The following is a 20,438-nucleotide window of genomic DNA, read 5'->3' on the forward strand; positions in this document are numbered from 1 at the left end:
AATCTTTTGATGAGCATGATGTTGATCGTGGTAGGCGACGTGGTCGAGGGACTAGGAAGTGAACATGATATTATATTTCTATATTATTGAAAAACTTGCTTTAATTTTTTATATTCTGTTGTGATGATCTAGTATTGATACTTTATTGATATTATGTTGTGATGATCTAGTATTTTATACTTTATTGATATTCTGCTGGATTTGTTACTGTATTGTTAATGTTGAATTACTGCTATTGTTGTATTCAATTTGTTGTTGTGTTGTGATGTTGTATTCTGTGAATTTTTGCGCTGAAATATTTTCTAAGTGCTGGTAGTTGTATTAAACACGGGAAACCATTCACCGTGTTTAGACACAGTGAACAGTTCACCGTGTCTAGACACGGGGAACCATTCACCATGTATTGTACACGGTGAATGGTTCCCCATGTCTCATATATTACCCGACCTTGCTTTCTTGCTGCGGGTCTAAGTCAGAATAACACTTTGGACACGGTGAACCATTCACCATATTTGAACACGGTGAATGGTTCACCGTGTTCAACTTAACACCCTGGCCCCAACCCTACCCGCGTGGCGCTGACGTGGCGCTTGCGTGGCAGAGTCGGGACCATTTTTGTAAATTAAATTTTGGTAGGGCCAAAAATGAGGATTTCGTGACCCACAACTCCACAAGACAACACTTTTTTTTAAAAAAAAAATCATTTGGCTCTTAAAGTTTACAATATTTTAACTTTTATAATAACTTAATAATAAAATTTTATATAATTTTAAAAATGATGTGGACCATGGCCAATTTGGGCCTACACTTGACTCCATCCATCCCTGGTGCCACGTATCGGCACAAGCTAGCACGGCAGGACGTACATGTGCGGCACGGGACACAGACAGGTAAACCCTTGCCTTAGTTCTTTTGCAGTTTTATATTAAAAAGATTTGTAAACTAAAATAGGAAAATTTCCTGTTCAGCTTAAGCAACCAAGGCCTAGTTCGAGCTTTCATGCTTTGAAAGAGTCAGACATTTCGAAAGTATTTTTTATCTTTACTCCTTTCGTATTATAAAATTACGGCAGAAACATCCACCGACAAACATATGGTTATATGCTTCCACGCTGCTAGCAGTCTCCATAAAAATTTAAAGCATTGGGAAAAAAAAAAAAAAAATTCAAAGTACTTTTTAAATTTTTTGGACCTTGCAGAGTATAAAAATAGTGCTTTAGCCTCGTTGTTACGAGAGTAGATCGACGAAATTAACATGGACTAGCAAGACCAGCACTTAAACTTGTATTTCCTGGTAGAGGAGAAGCAAAGAATATTGTTACTAGAATCACAGGTGTATTTCTTACATGCACAATAAGGTAGTATAACTAAAGGGGTGCTTGGCCGTACAGGCGTGCCGCGCATCGGCAGAGCGCGACTGCACAAAGGCATGATGACTGCAGCTCGCCCGTCGGCCGCATAGTGTGGCCAAACGCCACCTTAGTCATGTATCAGCAGTTTCTGACAAAGTATATCGAGGGAAAGAGTAGCACCCCCTACAGACGGAAATATAGCACACAACAAAAGCTTCGCTCCTGCAATTCAACCCCAAAATACACCATGACCCAAATGACCTTATAATGGAGTTTGAATAGGAATATCCCGTCATTTTTTTTAGAGGTTAAGCCCTGAATGTTTGTTTCGCTAATTGAGCAAGACAAAACTGTCTACAACAAAACACAGAGAGGTTCGCGAACAATATGTTTTTGTCAGACTAGCTGTGTTGTCGATTTTTTATATATAGCACAAGGAGGAAGAAAACAAACAATTGTAAGAAGCTAGCACCCAATGTAACTGCGACAAATACATCCAAAAGAAACAACGCTGGGAAATTGGAAATGACTGGTTTTCCCCCTTCATTTTTCAATTCTTTCAGAGTCTTTCTCTAGCTCCCGCCGCTAGGCTACTTCAGAAACTTCAACCAAGCTTAGAAGGCCCCCTGAAACAATGATTTCGTGAGCTGGCAGAAGCTTTTGTTTGTTAGTCCAAAACTCGGTCATAATTTAAGTGATGCTAGGAGCTGAATCTGAGGCAACTTCGAATCCTGCAGAATTAGGCGAACAAAATTGTTGGTAAATTGCCTTTGTCATTAGCTGATTTCCTTGTAGAACATCAAGAAGATAAGAAACCATCAGAAGAACGGAGAGTTGCATCCAAGTGCCATCATCTGTGGGAACCAGCAGATAAACTTTAACATTGGTGAAGAGGTGCTGGATAAACATCCAATGGTTGGTAGCGCACGCGATCATTTACAGGCAACGGTCGATCCTGGAAAATTAGAAAGAAAAATGTTCAAGCCAGAAAACCACAAAATGGTGATATCACAAATATTTGAAAAGATAAAAACAAGTGACAACGAAAATATAAGACTCTAAATTCGGATTAGATACATGAGAAACTTTTGCCTTCAATTACATCCTCACTGAGCAGGCATTATTTGTGAAAATGAATCAGTAATTATTATTCTGGCCATAAAATATTATGGGACATGTCTACAAGCTATAAAAGTATCAGGCAAAAGGAAAGTAAAATAAAGATACTTCTGTGAACTCAAATTATATCTTTCTTAGTTGCCAAAGAGACAACTTAACAGCAGACAACGTTACTACTATAGTTTCAAGATAATCAAGTTTAATGATCTGAAACAAGCATATAGAGATGAGCCTAACGAACAGAAACAGTTTAACAGTAAATCACATCTCCGGGAGAAAATAATCAGTGAACTGTGGCACCAATCAAAACAACACCTAAAAGCACTGGAAGAGTGCAAGCACATACAAGAATAAAATAAGACTTGACACGGCCCAACAATCATCAAAAACTCCTATAAAGGAGTTTCCAAAAATGGCAGCATATGTCAGTTTGAAGTGTTGGATCAAACAGTCAAAAAGACCACACCAGCTATTAGAGCTTAACTATGCCAACTAATGGATAAAATAGTACAATGAGCTTTTACTGTCATAAAAAAGGATTGACAGTAGTCTAGAAGTACCCCACGTAACATGTTTAGGCTTAATTAAGTGGAGACGAGTAGTATGCATAAACAAAAGAAAATAAAGGTTAATTGGTAATGCAGATTCATTTGCAATCATGTCTTCTACAATTATCAAGCTATTACTAATAGCGTATGCTCTTTAGATGCCATGTTACTAGCCGAGAGTTACAAGCTCACATTCATTTTGTACAATCAGTTATAGATGACAAGGGGATCATCATGTGGTAGATCCTTATCATGACTTGTGATAGAGACCAGATGATTTTGTGCAGCAAGTGATCAACCGTGAGGGGTTAAATAATATTGTAAGCGACTGACGGCTAGGACACCTGCACTGTTATTTACATTCAGCATTTATGGAAAAGTATACTCTTTTCCTACGTAGGGCCCATTTGGAAGCACTAAATCTTGTTCTGCACATCTCTTTTCTGTATTCAAAGGCAAGGCAGCAGTATGATAAGATTCTACAACAGCATTGTGTATGCTGTATCCAAGTCATTTTCTTGGAATAAGATTGATTTCCTTGTCGGAGGAATGCATTATCCTGGAAAATAATATTGATTTCCTAGTGGGAAGAATGCATTGCCCTAGAAAATCATAACAGGCAAGATCTCGCATGGCGCAGAAGCAAAGTGATATGTTGCAATTAGAGAAGAGAATCCCCAGAGCAATAGTTATCACTGTATAACATGTTCGGACATCTAAGAAAGGCCCTTTAAGGACGACCTTATGGATAACTTGGCCTACATGGGAGTTCCCTTTGGCCCCGTTTGGTTCAGGGTATAAGCGGGATAACGAAAGTTATCCCCGCTATTCCGCCAAACGGGATGATTTTTGATCGGGATATTTTATCCCGGTCAAACCTTGCTATTTCCGGTTGTCCCAAAATAGCTTGGGATTTACTATTCCACCATTTTGGTGGAATAGTGCTATTCCAATGCTTAATTTCAAACTTAATTAAAATTATAAATTAAGCAAACTAAATTATATAAATATAATATGTTATATATTATAATACATTATTTTTATTATAAAATTATTAATTGTACTATATTAATACATATTATTGTTTTTAAAAAATTATAACAATATTTTTAATAAATTATATTAAATATTATAATAAATATTTATTAAATTTTATTTAAGAAAATTTTAAAAAAATTTATAAAAATTTATTAAAAAATTTACTTTTATCAATTGTATAAATTTTTATAATTAAATTGAATTTTATTAATGTCCCGACCCACTATTTATTTTAAAATTCTTAAATTTAAAATTTAGTAATTGTAGATCTCAAATTAAGTTTATATTTTAAATTCTAGAATCAAATTCTAAATTTAGAAATTTGATATTTTAAATATTTGAAACTTTAAAATTTGTGATATATTTATTTTTTCAAATTTATAATTAGACTCTTAATTAAATTTTAAAATTTAAAATTTAAATTTTTGAATTTAAAATTTGAGATTTTAAAATTTAAAATTTTAATTTCAAATTTCGAAATTTAAAAGTTAAAATTTTAAATTTAAAAATATAAATATAAAATTTAAAAATTCAAATTCAAATATAATGAGAGGGGTAATATCATTATTTTTTATTTATAACTACCCACTATCCTTATTATTCTATCTTATCTATCCAAACGCTATTTTTCTTATTTCAGAGAACTACCCAATTTTCATCCAAACGCAAAATTGGTCTAGTTCTTGCTTATACCTGAACTTATACCTATCCTTGAAATAGGCCGTTCTTGCCTATACCCGAACAAAACGATACCTTTGGAATTACGGCATACAAATTTGGCTTTTAGCTATTGGAAAAATAATTCAATTTTGTTGGTCGGTAGAATTTGCAAATGAGGTGATTTATCGTACTTTGCAAAGGATAGGGTTGATTATCCTTCTAATCAAGGATTTAAGTGCCTATCGGCACAGGTCGTATCCACCGTGCCGTATCGTGCCAGCAAGATATCAGCACGATACAGCCCCTGTACCAATGGTACAACTCAAAACCCTCTATTTTTTAAATTAGTAAGTAATTTTCTCAATAAAGTTCAAAAGATTTGATAAAAGTACAAAATAAATAATTGGCATATTTTGTTGGAAAAGAAAATAAATATTTTATGCCAATACGTGTCGGCACACATGCATTTTTTGTGACCGGTACGTATCAACACGGCCCGCCACGCACCATGCCGGAAGTTTCCGGCACGACTCCATGCCACGGCACTTAAATCCTTACTTCTAATCTACATATAGACATCTTCTCAAGCCCTAAGGCAACCAACTCTTATATTCCCCTGGAGCAAAAGCAAATATTTGCTGGACAAGATACTTAACCAATCGTGCTTCCAATAGGCTGTTAAAGTTTTCCACATCTAATATTTTCTTTTGCATGCCTTACATGTTTATTTTGCACTGCTGTATAACTTACTCTTCCGTATTTACTTCTGTCACATAGCACGGTAGACCTAAATACCTAATTCAAGAATTAGTGTTTACACACATACCCCCTTTGAAGCGTTTGAGAATCCAAAGAGTCCAAAAGAGCTTTAGAGCTTCCATCCTTCGATGCTTTGAAATGGTGGCAGAACTGCCACAGAGAAGTATTATGTTAATGCTTCTGTCCACTACCATTTCAAAGCATTGGAGTAAAGCTCTAAAACTGTTTCGATATTTTTTTTTCCCGAGTACTATAAAGCATCAAATTGCATATTACCAGTGAATCTCCAAAGTAGGCGTCTAGGCCCTACTCTTCTATATAGTTGCTTCAATATTCTTCCACTGCATGTTTGTATTTCTGCTAATCTATAAAGACGAGGATGTTTGCCTCTCACCGTCATGCAATTTTATCTTTACTATTTAGAGTTATCTGATTATTGTGCTGTGCTTGCTCAAGCAGCTAAATTTGGAGAGGAGAGAGCGCAAAGTGCCTGTGCAGTTGATGGTTGCATATGAAGTTCGTCTAAAATGCAATTATACTATTTTGAGTGATAGGAATATAGGAAGATACGAGTTAAAACTGAAACATAAACTCAGCAAATTAAGTAACCTGCAGATAACCATAAATATTATTAGCATCAAGAATTTCACGTACAACAAAGCTAGCTATTGGAAAATTTAGGGGAAGTTCAGACGAATACCAAGTCCATGTTTATCTGGAATGGTTCAGCCAGATCTTCATACATGACAGGGAACATCTGCTTCATCCTATCTTCTACTTCCTGAAAAAGGAAAAAAAAAATGAGAGAGCTAATGACGGATCACGAATACACACCAAATATTCGCAGCAGAGCAAATGCATTTGTAGGATAAATTTGTAATGCATAGCACTACAGAAGTAATGCTGCTCTCTAGCATGAAGTCATCTCAAGGAGCTTCATCAAACTTATGTTCAAGAAGTTTTCAATTTTGGCTAATAACTAAAAAGATTCCAATGGATTGGGTGTGCTGCCCCCAACCAATCATATTGAGGTGGCATACGTCATATCGATATGGTCAGAGAATGATCGCCCCTCCTACCACTAGGAATAATTGCATGGGGTGGTATGCCCGATGACTGAGCACAGGTGTGGCATTGCCTGAGGTCTTTAGACCAACATGACGGTATTTGCATTGGGTTTGGAGTTTGGACTGTTCGTCCGATTGATGCATACACGTAGCTGTTTATCTGTATTACAATAGTGACATTTATTTCAATTATTTAACAGTACGCTCTTTTTCTGCTTTACTTTTGCGGTTGTATCACCTATACCAAACTATACTTGTTATATTCACTATATCATCCTCGGGCTTTTTTTGCAAATAGCCCCCTGAGCAATTTTTATTTTAAAAATAGCCCTATCAAAATTTAATTTGCAAAAATGGCCCTGGGCCTGCCACGCATACGCCACGTCAGCGCCACGCGGACAGGGCTGGGCCCGTGTGTTAAGTTAAACATGGTGAACCATTCACCGTGTTCAAACACGGTGAATGGTTCACCGTGTTTAGTACGTATTTTTTGTTACATATTTTTTATATATTGAAAAGTGGAATAAAGAGTAGGGATGTCAATAGGTATGGATATCCGAAATATTATCCGAATTCAAACCCGAATAAATTACATATATATACATAATTTATTTTTATTTATACAATATATAAATAATTTAATAATTTTTCATTCCTTAGATCTCTTCATCCAACCCAGCGGTTTTAAAAATCTATGAGCCGTGATGGATAAACAAGAATAAAAATTAATAAATAAATAAAAATAAATTAACATATATATATATATATATAATATATATATATATATATATATATTATATATATATATATATATATAATTTATTCGGGTTTATTCGATAATATTTCGAATATCCATATCTATTGACATCCTTAGATCTTCATCAACCCAAGCGGTTTTAAAAATCTATACCGTTCGATGAAGATCTAAGAAATAAAAATTATTAAATATTTTATATATTGTATAAATAAACAAAAATAAATTACGTATATATATAAAATTTATTCGGGTTTGGATTCGGATAATATTTCGGATATCCATATCTATTGACATCCCTACTCCTTATTCCACTTTTCAATATACAAAAAATACATACTAAACACGGTGAACCATTCACCGTGTTTGAACACGGTGAACCATTCACCGTGTTCAACTTAACACACGGGCCCAGTCCTACCCGCGTGGCGCTGACGTGGCGCATGCGTGGCAGGCCCAGGGCCATTTTTGCAAATTAAATTTTGACAGGGTTTTTTTTAAAATAAAAATTTGCCAGGGGTCTAAATGCAAAAAAAGCCCATCATCCTCTTTGTTAACCAGTAAGTACATCTTGCCTTTGATTACTTGCAGTATCCACTGGAAAACATGTGTACATGTTTCTCACCACCTGTTTTCCACAGGTAACACTGGATATGAGGTTCGCGAGGGCGCATGAAAGCACGGTTAGATAGACGTGTCCACGTGCAGTGGTGCAGCAACTTTGTGTTCTAGTTATACTCTTACATTTAGGCTCATTTTGTTATTGAATTTATCATTCTTGATAGTAGAGGTGGATTTGTACTCCTTAGTAGTTTCCTGTAGATTCTTTTGGTTTATAGAATTTGTTTTTAAATTACATTCTTCTTCTTCTTCTTCTTCTTCTTCTTGTTTATTGTTATTGTAGTTGATAGTATGGTCGATTGTTGTACTTTAGGTTTCTACGCCATGCATGTACAAACGAAACTCTGTTTGTTTGGATAGGAGAAAGTCTGTCCATGTGGCGAGTCTGTGCACGCTCAGGACAGTCTTTCGGATTAGGTTAAAAAAATTCATATGTTTTCCGCTAGTTTGGCATAAAGGATTTTACAAAAGTCTCGAGGCATGACAATTAGCATGATTTATTGAGATGTACATTTGATTCAAGGATCTAAGTACCCATGAAGCACGGATACTTCAAATTTCATGCCGTACTCATATCGGATACGTATCGGATACCGATACGCGCCCGATACACACCCGATACGTGTCCGATACGGGAATGAAGTATCCAGCATTTTTAAAAAATAAAAAAATATCGGATACGGCTCGGATACGTGAGGGATACGGGGGGATACAAGGGGGGACACGGCCATGTTCTTTTTTGGTCTAAAATGAACGAAACTTAAAATTTTTTTAAAAACTCACATCCAAACTTATTGGAAAGAAGGAAAAGAGTGAGAAAAACGCCAATCTCTGTTCAATTTGTCATTTTATCTATCTTTTTGCTCTTGAATAGTAGAAGGCACTCCCTCTCATTCTATCTTCACACAGTATTTACTTTCTTTCGTCTATTTTGTCAACCTAGTATTAAGCAACAAAGGCTATAGAAAATATTTTTTTTTTCCTTCTCTATTAAATTGTTAGCATATTTTTTTATTACTATTTTAATAATAGAACTAACAAAACAGACATATATATTAAATGGCTAATTATCTAGTTTGTGCGACTACATATCTATTATTATCATTTGATCAAATTAGATAATAGTTGGTTTGATACTTTTTGAATTATTATTTTATATGATTGATTATCCTTTTTTATGAACATATGTAGAACAATTATACAAGTTAATGCATATTAGAATATATTCCTTAATATAATCCAGATATCCTGATTGTTCTCAATATATTATTACATATAATCAACATATATTTAAATATATTTAAAATAATATTTTATTCAAGTATATCCCGCGTATCGTATCCTAGAAGTTTTAGAAATTGCCGTATCGCCATATCCGTATCGTGTCGTATCCGTATCCCCGTATCCGTATCTGTGCAGCATAGCTAAGTACCATGGCACTGAGTCGTGCCGGAAACTTGCCAGCACGGTACGTGCTGCGCCGTGCCGATGCGTGTCAATCACAAAAAATATATGTGTGCCGACACGTAATGGCATGAAATATTTATTTTTTTAGTAACAAATTATGCTAATTATTTATTATGTATTTTTATCAAATCTTGAACTTTGTTGAAAAAACTACTTACTAATTTCAAAAATAGAGGGTTTTGAGTTGTGCCATCGGTACGGGGGCTATATCTTACCGATATCTTGCTGACATGATACGGCACGGTGGATACAGCCCGTGCCGATAAGCACTTTAATCCTTGATTTGATTATCTATATAATAAGATAAAGCAGTAATATCCTTGTCTTGAATGCATCACATAGGAAATTGAGCATAGGAGGAAATTGAGCTCAGCAGTATGTTCCTATCTTGCAGTTTTTTTCATTCTCTAGCGTACCATTAGAGACTACAGATTATGGTTGCTTGGTAAGCCAATATAAGTGGAAGTTGAAAGAGTTACAGCCAACATAAAATGGTTCGTTGAGAGCTAACACACACCAATGAAAAAACTAAGGTAAGATCTAGCTTAATGATGCTTTAAAAAGTCTACTGAAGCACCCTCCATCAGTGTGATAACAAAGAAAATACCATAATAGATCTAAAGAGCAACAAAAGCAAGTTTTGTATCACATACCAATCCGGTTAACCTAGATTTTTCTAGGAGTTCTTTCGCAATCATGTCCAATATATGTCTGTTCTGCAACAAACCATTCATGGCCATTTCTTCCGTTTCGTCAATATACTGCCAAAGGAATTCAAATAGTTCGTCAATATATTCCATCAACAAAGTTAATGATGAATAACTAGTCATGATTAGAATCGAAAGAACCTATTCAAGTTTATAGCAGGTAATTAACAAAGTTCAGTGGAAATGCATCTTAACTAGCATTTAAAGATGGAAAGAATCCTTTTTTCTCCCAGATATATTAGTACATTCCTTCAACTATAAAATTATTAGAAATATATTAAATCAAGGATTTAAGCACCGTGGCACGCGGTCGTGCCGGAAACTTGCCGGCACTGTACAGTACAGTGCGTGCCGGACCATGCCGATGCGTGCCGGTCACAAAAAATATATGTATGCCGACACGTAATGGCATGAAATATTTATTTTCTTTAACAACAAAATATGCCAATTATTTGTTATGCATTTTTATCAAATCTTTTGAACTTTGTTGAGAAAATTACTTACCAATTTCAAGAATAGAGGGTTTTGAGTTGTGCCATCAACACGAGAGCTGTATCGTGCCGATATCTTGCTGGCACGATACGGCACTGTGGATACAGTCCGTACCGATGGGCACTTTTATCCTTGTATTAAATGGACATAGGGAGAGGAGCATGGCACTAACTCAAGGCTCAATAACACAACACTGATTACTTCGAGGAATTTAGGACATAATGCTTCTTAGGCGGCAAAAGAAATATCATATTTTCTACAATTTGCCAATATATAATATATAACAAATTATTCTTGTCAAAATTATCCCACACTTTAATTTCTTCCACATTTGTTCTTAAAAACATCCAAAAAAGATTGTCATTACTGTATCTTCATATGTAGAAACTAGAAAAAAATTGTTTCTGTTATACACATTTGTTCTAAAAAGCATCTAAAAAATATTGTCATTACTGTATCTTCATATGTAGAAACTAGAAAGCAATTGTTTCTGTTATACAGAGGAAAACCTATACAGAACTTTCTTTATACCATTTGCCACATTATACAAATGTAACATTATACAAATGTATATCAACAATTAATAATAAAATTATTTATACTTAAGTATCAATATCAAATTATCAATATATCAATATAGTGTATTTTCGTGACGCCATGTCATTACCTTTAAAAACACCCCTTAAATTACTCAAATTTTTAATCGGACCATCTTTAAATTTATAACATAAAATAGAACTTTTCAATCAATCCAACTTTAAATCTATAAGATAAGAGTAGATTTTGGTGAGTAAGAAAAACATAACCGATCTATCTTAACTTGAAATAAAAATAAGAAAAAGTGGAATAATATTACATAGATATACAAAAATAAGATAGAAACAAAAAATAAAATAGAAAATAAATGTTTTTATGTACGCATCAATGCATTGCACGGATATGAATCTAGCGCAAATATAGATCAACCAATAACTACAAAATTTACAATCTTAAAGGAAAAAGGGTGATTTCCAAGAATGTCTCCAAAAACAATATTCTTCAAATAAGACAGCCAAAACCAATTTTCTTCAAATACACATGACTTCTAATGCGTAAATCCATAGAACAGGATATACTGAAGAGTGAAGACATAGTAGAGTGTGTCGAATAACCAACAAAATAGCCAGACAGCAGATTGATAACAGCTTATGCTTTATGATTTCAAGTCAAACATGGTAAGACTAGTATTGATGGTTATCATTATCATGTACAAAGCAAGATTTGATTCCGGAAAATCTAATGATGGGGTCACTAGGGACTTCACATGGTAGGCTTAAAGGAAGGAATTGCTGAGTTACAATATTAATGTATAAGATACGTGAACTGAAATCATAAATTTGGTTTCTAGTCATAAAATGAGAGGAGTAAATTTGATTTCTAGTCGAATATGGTAAGACATCTGTTTGAAGTGATGAAAAGTACAAGTGAGATGAGTAAATTTCATTAAATACAAAAAGAATATAAATCCATTTCATTGAATTATAAATGAGCAAATAAGAGGGAACAAATGAATCATATCACTCTTAACTAATCTGTGTGAAGCAGTCTTGAACAAGTTATAAATGCAGAGGAAAAATCTAAAGGGTTTAATATAGCAAGGTCAAAGAGCAAATAAATTACAGATTTAGCAGATCAAATCGAGCAGTGACAGCAACAGAGAATGGAGAATGAATCTTGCAAATCAACTCAATCTCCTGATTGTTAAATGTTCTCGAATTGCAGATCAAATGAACCAGTGATAAATTACTATAAGTTACTGTTCTTTTAGCATTTCTACAACCAGTTGTCAGCCTAAACTCAAACAAAGGTGAACTCAACACCACTTGATCATCATGCAAATGATATCATAAAATCTCGAAATTTGATTCCCAATAAGCTCAAATAGCCAAGGTCGTGTTTAACAGTGTTGATTATCAAATAGGATGCACGATCCCCAAAATGACGATATATATATATATAGTGCAGCTGCCATTCTCCTGTGAGTGTAGCAGCTATTAAGTCTGGCGGCTATGACTAACGGAAGGAAAACAGGGGGAAAGTTTTCTCCATTACTCCCACCTACTTCCTCCCGACCCTCTCCTCCTGCAGCGGTGGCGGCCTCATCCTTCAGTGGCTGTATAGCTTCAATGCAATCGTGTTAGGGCGGTGTGCCCCGACCTCGCCCCTAGGAATCGCCTAATGGGCGGTTAGGTTACAGGAGGAAGAGGTGCATAGGAAGGAGGCGTTTGGACTGCGTGGGGTGGAGAGGCAAGGTGGGGGGGCAAGGAGAGGGGATAGGGCCTTCCACAGCAGGGGGGGTGGGGTAGAAGGGATCCATGCAACCTCCGTTAGTGGGTCCCTATTGCCACTATTAGTTGGAGTATGTGTACATACTACATGAAAATATATATATGGTAAAAACATATAAAACTTACTTGAACTATAGACCATTTTGAATCAGCTATCCAATCTTTCAAAATTTAGATTTTATTATCCAACCTTTCAATTTGTTTGATTTGAGTCAATCAACAGCGCTTTGACTTCAAGATTTAAGCTAATTACTTTAATGAATTTATAGCGACATAAATTGCATAAAAATACTNTCGTAGTATAGATCATGTTCAACGGTGCCGATCATTGATTTGGAAGCTCTATCATCGAAAACATATAGGTGGCAACGGAGCCCGTTTGCTATCGATAGTATTCTAGCTGCACTATATATATATATATATATATATATATATATAGTGCAGCTGCTATTCTCCTGTGAGTATAGTAGCTGTTAAGTCTGGCGGCTATAACTAACGGAAGGAAAACAGGGGGAAAGGTTTCTCTATTACTCCTACCTACTTCCTTCCGACCCTCTCCTCCTGCAGCGGCGGCAGCCTCATCCTTCAGTGGCAGAGGACACCTTCTGTATAGCTTCGATGCAGTCGTGTTGGGGCGGTGTGCCCTGACCTCGCCCCCGAGAATCGCCTAATGGGCGGTTAGGTTACAGGAGGAAGAGGTGCATAGGAAGGAGGCGTTTAGGCTGCGTCGGGTGGAAAGGCAAGGTGGGGGCGCAAGGAAAGGGGATAGGGCCTTCCGCAGCAAGGGAGGAAAGGGGGAGGGGAGGGGGGGGTGGGTAGAAGGGATCCATGCAACCTCCGTTAGTGGGTCCCTATGGCCACTATTAGTTGGAGTATGTGTACATACTACATGAAAATATATATTTGGTAAAAACATATAAAACTTACTTGAACTATAGACCATTTTGAATCGGCTATCCAATCTTTCAAAATTTAGATTTTATTATCCAACCTTTCAATTTGTTTGATTCGAGTCAATCAACAGCACTTTGACTTCAAGATTTAAGCTAATTACTTTAATGAATTTATAGCGACATAAATTGCATAAAAATACTAATCAAAACCATAAAAATAAATAGCGCACTAAAATTTTGAAGTTAAAGAGCCACTAATTGGCTCAAATCAAATAAATTAAAAGGTCAAGTAGTAAAATCAAAATTTTGAATGGTTAGGTAGTCAAATCCAAACAGGTGATAGTTGACAGAAGTATTTTTATGCAATTTATGTCGCTATAAATTCAAGATCAGAGGTACTGATCTTACTCTAAATAGTAAAAAAATTTTCTATAAAAATTTCATTTGATTTGGATTGTTTTACACCGTTAAATTTACGAACACATCACATCTACCATTAAAATTCTCAATTTTGAGACCTTTAGATCACTAGCCAAATGAAGTCGAAAAATTATGAAATTTAGTTTCCAAATATTTTTAATAGTATAGAACTATAGATCAAGTCTAACGGAGTCGATCATTGATTTGGAAGCCACATCATTGAAAACAACTTAGTAGCACGGAGGCCTCCATGCTACCGATAGTATACCAGCCTAGCTCTCTCTCTCTCTCTCTCTCTCTCTCTCTCTCTCTCTCTCTATATATATATATATATAGAGTAAGTCTCTTGTACTTTCGAAAGTATGGAGACCTCCGTGCTTGTAAGTTGTTTTCGATGATAAGAAATCCGATTCGGTGATCGGCTCCGTTAAGTATAACCTACCCTATTAGAACTATTTAGAAACCAAATTTTATAATTTTTTGACATCATTTACCAAGCGATCAAAAGGTCTCAAAAATGACTATTTTAACGGCCGATGTGGCACGTTTTTAAGTTCAACGATGTAGAAGTATCCAAATTAGATGAAAATTTAATAGAAAATTCTATTGAACATCAATAGCAAGACCAATACTTCCGATTTGAAATTTGAGTCCTTTATCACTGTTTTTTATTAGATTTTTATTTTCAGCCGTTCATTTTGAGGCTACTCGTTTACTAGACAAACGAAGTCAAAAATTTATGAAATTTGGTTTCTAGGTAGTTCCAACAGCGTAGATCATGTCTAACGGAACCGATCGCCAAATCGGATGTCCCATTATTGAAAACAACTTACAAGTACGGAGACTTCCATACTTTCGAAAGCATAGGAGCCTAGCTCTATATATATATATATATATATATATATATATATTATACTCAAGGTTTAAAGTGTAGTGGATCGGGGGCGTGCCGCTATCTGCCTGGCACAGTACGGGCACCGGCACGCTTCCGTGCCAACACATGATACGCTTCCGTGCCAACACATGGTACACTTACGTGCCGATAGATACGCATGACCTCTACTGGCATACTTTGGCATGACTTATTCTAGTTTTTTTTTGTTCCAATAAGCTCTTATAATGTTTATTTGAAAGATTTAATCAAATGATTATGAATATTTGCTATGTATAGGCTTACTATGCTCATCAATTAATATACTTGTAAGCTTTTTTATAGGTAAAATACAACTATACCTGATGTAGAATAGAAATTTTTACAAGTTAGAATTTTAAAATGCAAAGACATCTTTTTTTTTTTTTCTTTGATCATATTACAGTCTTCTTTTATCAAATACAAAAAAAATAATTTTAAAATTATTTAAAAAATTATTTTTTTAATTAATTTTTTCAAAAAATTAGTAGATCTATCAAAAGAATTAAGCGATAAATTATATGACAAATAAATTAAATAAATTTAGTATCAATTGATTTAATTTAACTTTAATTTTATCAGTATTTTCAATTTCCTAACGCAAATAAAATTGTATGTTTGATGTGGCTCAAAATTTATTTATTGAGTTCGATTTTGTTCCCCTAATTCGGCAAAAGTTTTGTGGTGCAACAAATTTTGATAAAATAATTTGTGAAGAAAATATGGATATCTATATGGAAACGGAGGCTCGGCATATCTGTGGTGGGTATGGATATCTGTGGTGAAAATATGGATATCGGCGAGAGCCCTTAGCCCACCACTAACATCCGAGGCCCTCGCGGTATGGATCGGATATGCAAATTAAAATTTGCCCTATATTGATAAACAAAAAAAATTAAATTATTATTTTTTTGACTTGCCTAACAAGTAGATCTTCGATTTGCAATGTCCTTGGGGGAGGGTGTAGATTACCCGAATGCTCAAGTTACCTTAAAAAATAAATAAAAATAAGCAGAAAAAAAAAGAGCATAGTGCCGCACAGCACTGTGCCGCGGCACGCGTCGCCGTGCCGCTCTATCTCATGCGGCACGGCCCGCGTGCCACGCACGAAGAGGGGTCTCTGTACCGGTACTGTGCCGCCCCGTACCCTACGACATGGGGCGGCACTTCAATCCTTGATATATATATATATATATATATAATTATATCACCCATCGGTACGGGCCGTATCTACCGTGCCGTATCGTGCCAATAAGATATCGGTACGATACAGACCCCATACCGATGGCACAGCTCAAAACCCTCTATTCATTAAATTAGTAAGTAATTTTTTCAATAAAGTTTAAAAGATTTGATTATCAAAAATACATAATAAACAATTAGATTATTTTGTTGCTAAAGACAATAAATACGTCATGCTATTATGTGTTGGCACACATGAATTTTTTGTGACCGGCACGCATTGGCATAGCCCGGCACGCACCGTGTCATACCATGCCAGCAAGTTTTCGGCACGACTCCATGCCACGGCACTTAAATCCTTGATATATATATATATATATATATATATATATATATAGAGAGAGAGAGAGAGAGAGAGAGAGAGAGAGAGAGAGAGAGAGAGAGAGAGAGAGAGAGAGAGAGAGAGAGAGAGATAGTCCGGCTACTATACTCTTATGAGTATAGAGCATCTTGTACTCATAAGTTTTTGGCCGCTAGATCTACTATTTAATCATTTTCACCCGTTAGATTATACTATTTAACCAACCACCCACTCAACCCTGGGGGGCCCACTATCAACTTAATCGTAACCACTCTCATCCTAACCACACATTTTTTCATCTGAACGACCGAAAACTTATGAGTACAAAAGGCTCTATACTCATATGAGTATAGTAGCCCTAGCCATATATATATATGACATCCCTTACATGATATGTACTGCATTTTCTCAAGAACAGATAAACTATCCCCAAGAATTTTGTACCCAATCAAAATGAGTCTAAGAGTATCTACCAGACTACCAACTAAATCCTTATTCATGCAATCGAAGAGAAACCCTCCCAAAAATCCTCTAGATGAGAGAATTGTTTAAAAGAGGAAAAAGATAGGAAATATTGACTTAGGGATATATCTTCCTCAATGAGACTAATAATCATCAGAGCAATATAAAGCTCTATCCAATACTAATTTGCAACAACATATAACCTTGCTATAAACCAGTGTCAACAATTTTGGTGGAATTCAACATTGAACTACAGAAATCTCTGCAGAAGGTATCAGTATATTAGCAGAGAATGATCTTTCTGATCTTTAGAAATCTAAGAGAAGAATGATGTACCCTTGATAGTTCTCTTGTAAATAGCTCAGACACCTCAACAGTCATATCAGCAGGAATTACATTAGGGTCATCCCACTGAAAAAGAAAAGAAAATGTTAACAAGAGAAGATTTATAGAAAGGAACCATGAAAAAAAATTATTCCACTGTAAGCCAAAAACCGCGAACCTTGTACTTGATCAATTCGCCGTCAGGACTATCTGGCCTAGTCATCATTCCAAATCTTTTGACCAACGCAGTAAGACCTAATCTTGAATTTCGAGGGCTTATTACCATTTCCCTAGCAATCTGTCACAACTTCAAAGTGTAATGAATAAACTACATTCACTATTTTTTAAACATGAAAACTTAAAGCTCAATGAGAACCAAAAGGCAAATAAATTGCAAAATCCAAATATCCTAATAGTAAATACTATGGAAAAGCTCAAGGTTCTTCTATAAAAAAGTCAGCAACACAGGACCAGTCTACTTAAATTTGTCTTCAATGGTTTTCTTGCACACGCGCTATCCACAATAGAAGCTTAGTTCGAGATGGTATGAAGTTCATCTTTTACAATATAAAAAGTTGTAGTACACTGCCAGGACATTACAAAGTATTTGAGTATTTACAATTACAAGAAGGATATGATTACTAGCATAAGAAAAACTACATGAAACATCATCCTTAGGATAATTTATAGACAAACCTATTTCCTGTAGGAGCAATTGAGAACTGAATCTCATTTTTCCAATTGTTTTACTATCAGTAATAGTGTGAAAGAAGGCCAAATAGGAAATATAGCTCAAACAGTGGAGTTCAGATTGCATGAGCTACTTCAGCAAGAAATGACATAGTCTTAAGAACAGTTGCAAACTTGCAATAAATTTACAGGCACATATTGTCCTCTTTATTAATAGGGTAAAATTAGACAATCAATATACTCATAGTAGTCAAGGCTCTTGGTCTCTTGGTCTCTTGGATTTGAGCAGAATGTGCATTTGGTTGCTCCGTACCAAAGAAATTAAGGTGAAGAACAAATTGAGCAAAAAGAAAAAGAAATTGAAGGCTACATGATTTGTCCTGATTTTTATTCAATCCACCAATCCGGGAAATATCTATTTATAATGTGAAGAATTAAAAGTTCGAACGTAATCACAAAAATGCAATCAACAATTCATCCAAGAAGACAAGGTTGCTGGTTCAACTAGTGACAACTGTATGGTAGAACTATCTTTTTATGGAACTTTGTTGCTTGCATGGATGCTCGAGTAACTTAACCAAGACATGTTAACCGGCTATTCAGAGGCATGAACCTATTTACAAGCACAAACTTCTTCTGCATATTATTTTTGTTTACTCAACATAAATATGGCAATTGTTGATGAGTATGAAAGGATGTCTATAGCAGCATAGCTACACAATAAATATGGCCTCTTAAGTCTTTTTTCTTTGAATATGATAAATCATATCATAGGTGGAATACATCATCTAGAAAAAGCATGATTGAGGATCTTGTGATGAACTAAAATCAAACTCCTAGATTGCAATTACTCGACAAAATTTTTCCACGCTTGGTTTGAATGTTATAAAATCAAGAGAAAAACAAGACCCATCAAAAGCAACTTGCTCTAATATAACTTGTTCCAGCATCCAAACCGGTCTTACAGGAGAGAAGGAATAGACCTCCCCAGTCTCAAAGATATAACAAAACATCCTACGAGTGCAACACACTTCTTAAAATATCATATGATTAATACAATCTTGCAATGGGCTGAAGTCAAACTCGTATGTTAAAATCGGCAAATAGAACACTAATTCAATACAAGTTAACTGCATATGACTAATACAAAGACAATGAAAAGCATAGCTACAACCAGGTAGAGCACGATAGAAAGACTAATTTCAATTAAACTTCAATAAACTAAAGACAACATAGTAGTTAATGAAAACCAGGGATTTTCAACATACTTTTGTAATTTTTTCAAGGTCATCTCTTCCACCATCAGTAATTTTATCACCAAAAACAATTCGTTCAGCACAGCGGCCTCCATGTGCTACTACCATTTGCATCTTCATATATCCGAAGGTTGTATATCCTTGATCAACCATATCTTCCCGTGGATAAAATACTGATATGGCAGTTTCCTGGTAATATTCGAAAGAAAATATTAGATGGAGTACCAAGAACTGGAAAATTATGACGAGGGAACAAACATCAACAAGCACGATATTCAAATCCCATCTGCAGAACTTAGTGTCATGTAAAATCATTTTTAACCTCAAATGCAGTTGACATACATACCTCGCCACCAGGAAGTAACTGAGAGAATGCATGCCAGTCAAATCGAGGGAATATATGAGCTAATAATATATGACCAGCTTCATGCACAGCAAGTAGTCTTTTTGTCTCCAAAGAAACCTATTTAAGCAAATAGCATCAGGATAATATAGACACCATCAATTTTGGACCAAGTGACATAATTAAACTTGATAACATACACTTGCTTCACATTTCTGTTGCTCTTCCTCAGTCAATAGCACACCCATACCCTCCAACAACTGTTTATCTAGAACGTCAATAATGTCTTGCTGGGTAATCATTGAATGGCCTTTTCTAACCTGAGCCACCACAACCATTATAGATTTCCAAAAGAGCAAACAGAAAAAGGAATAGAATGCATAAACAGCAGACATCATTCAAATGTAAAACTTGTGGGCAGTTCCGGAACCTTAGTCTCAACTCTCAAGTTCCAAAACCTAACACACCAAAACTTCAGAAAAAGAGATTTTATGAATTCTATTGGTCGGGGTCGCGTCCAAACTTAGTGTATGACCATTTATGCTCTCTTACATCCATGTGGGGATTGGGGAGACGCAGACGTGTCGTAACCATCATGGGAACTACGTAAGGTGGGTGCTCACTCCGAAGTTGGATTAGTAAAAATCCAGTGACTTGGTCATTTCTCCTTACCCTTATTGACTACTA

At 35.4% G+C, this 20,438-nt stretch overlaps 1 protein-coding gene across 4 annotated transcripts in view; it reads right to left on the reverse strand.

Moving 5' to 3' along the window:
* Positions 1,620–20,438, reverse strand: part of LOC109707712 (ATP-dependent zinc metalloprotease FTSH 12, chloroplastic-like) — a 61,704-nt gene continuing 42,885 nt past the window's right edge. The window contains exons 12-20 of one of the 4 annotated variants that reach the window (XR_002215567.1): positions 19,952–20,071; positions 19,755–19,871; positions 19,421–19,597; positions 17,641–17,760; positions 17,475–17,549; positions 10,038–10,145; positions 6,176–6,256; positions 2,168–2,306; positions 1,620–2,082 (exon numbers count right to left, since the gene is read on the reverse strand). Coding sequence is in view for 3 of the 4 variants with exons in the window: in XM_020229200.1 (XP_020084789.1) it covers positions 2,229–2,306; positions 6,176–6,256; positions 10,038–10,145; positions 17,475–17,549; positions 17,641–17,760; positions 19,421–19,597; positions 19,755–19,871; positions 19,952–20,071 (876 nt within the window). In the remaining variant the exon portion in view is untranslated. Of the gene's footprint in view, positions 2,307–6,175; positions 6,257–10,037; positions 10,146–17,474; positions 17,550–17,640; positions 17,770–19,420; positions 19,598–19,754; positions 19,872–19,951; positions 20,072–20,438 lie in introns of those variants that run through there. The other 3 variants (XM_020229200.1, XM_020229201.1, XM_020229202.1) reach the window with 3 other exon arrangements.

The sequence above is a fragment of the Ananas comosus genome, linkage group 3, assembly GCF_001540865.1.
Source record: "Ananas comosus cultivar F153 linkage group 3, ASM154086v1, whole genome shotgun sequence".
Classification (NCBI taxonomy): Eukaryota; Viridiplantae; Streptophyta; class Magnoliopsida; order Poales; family Bromeliaceae; genus Ananas; species Ananas comosus.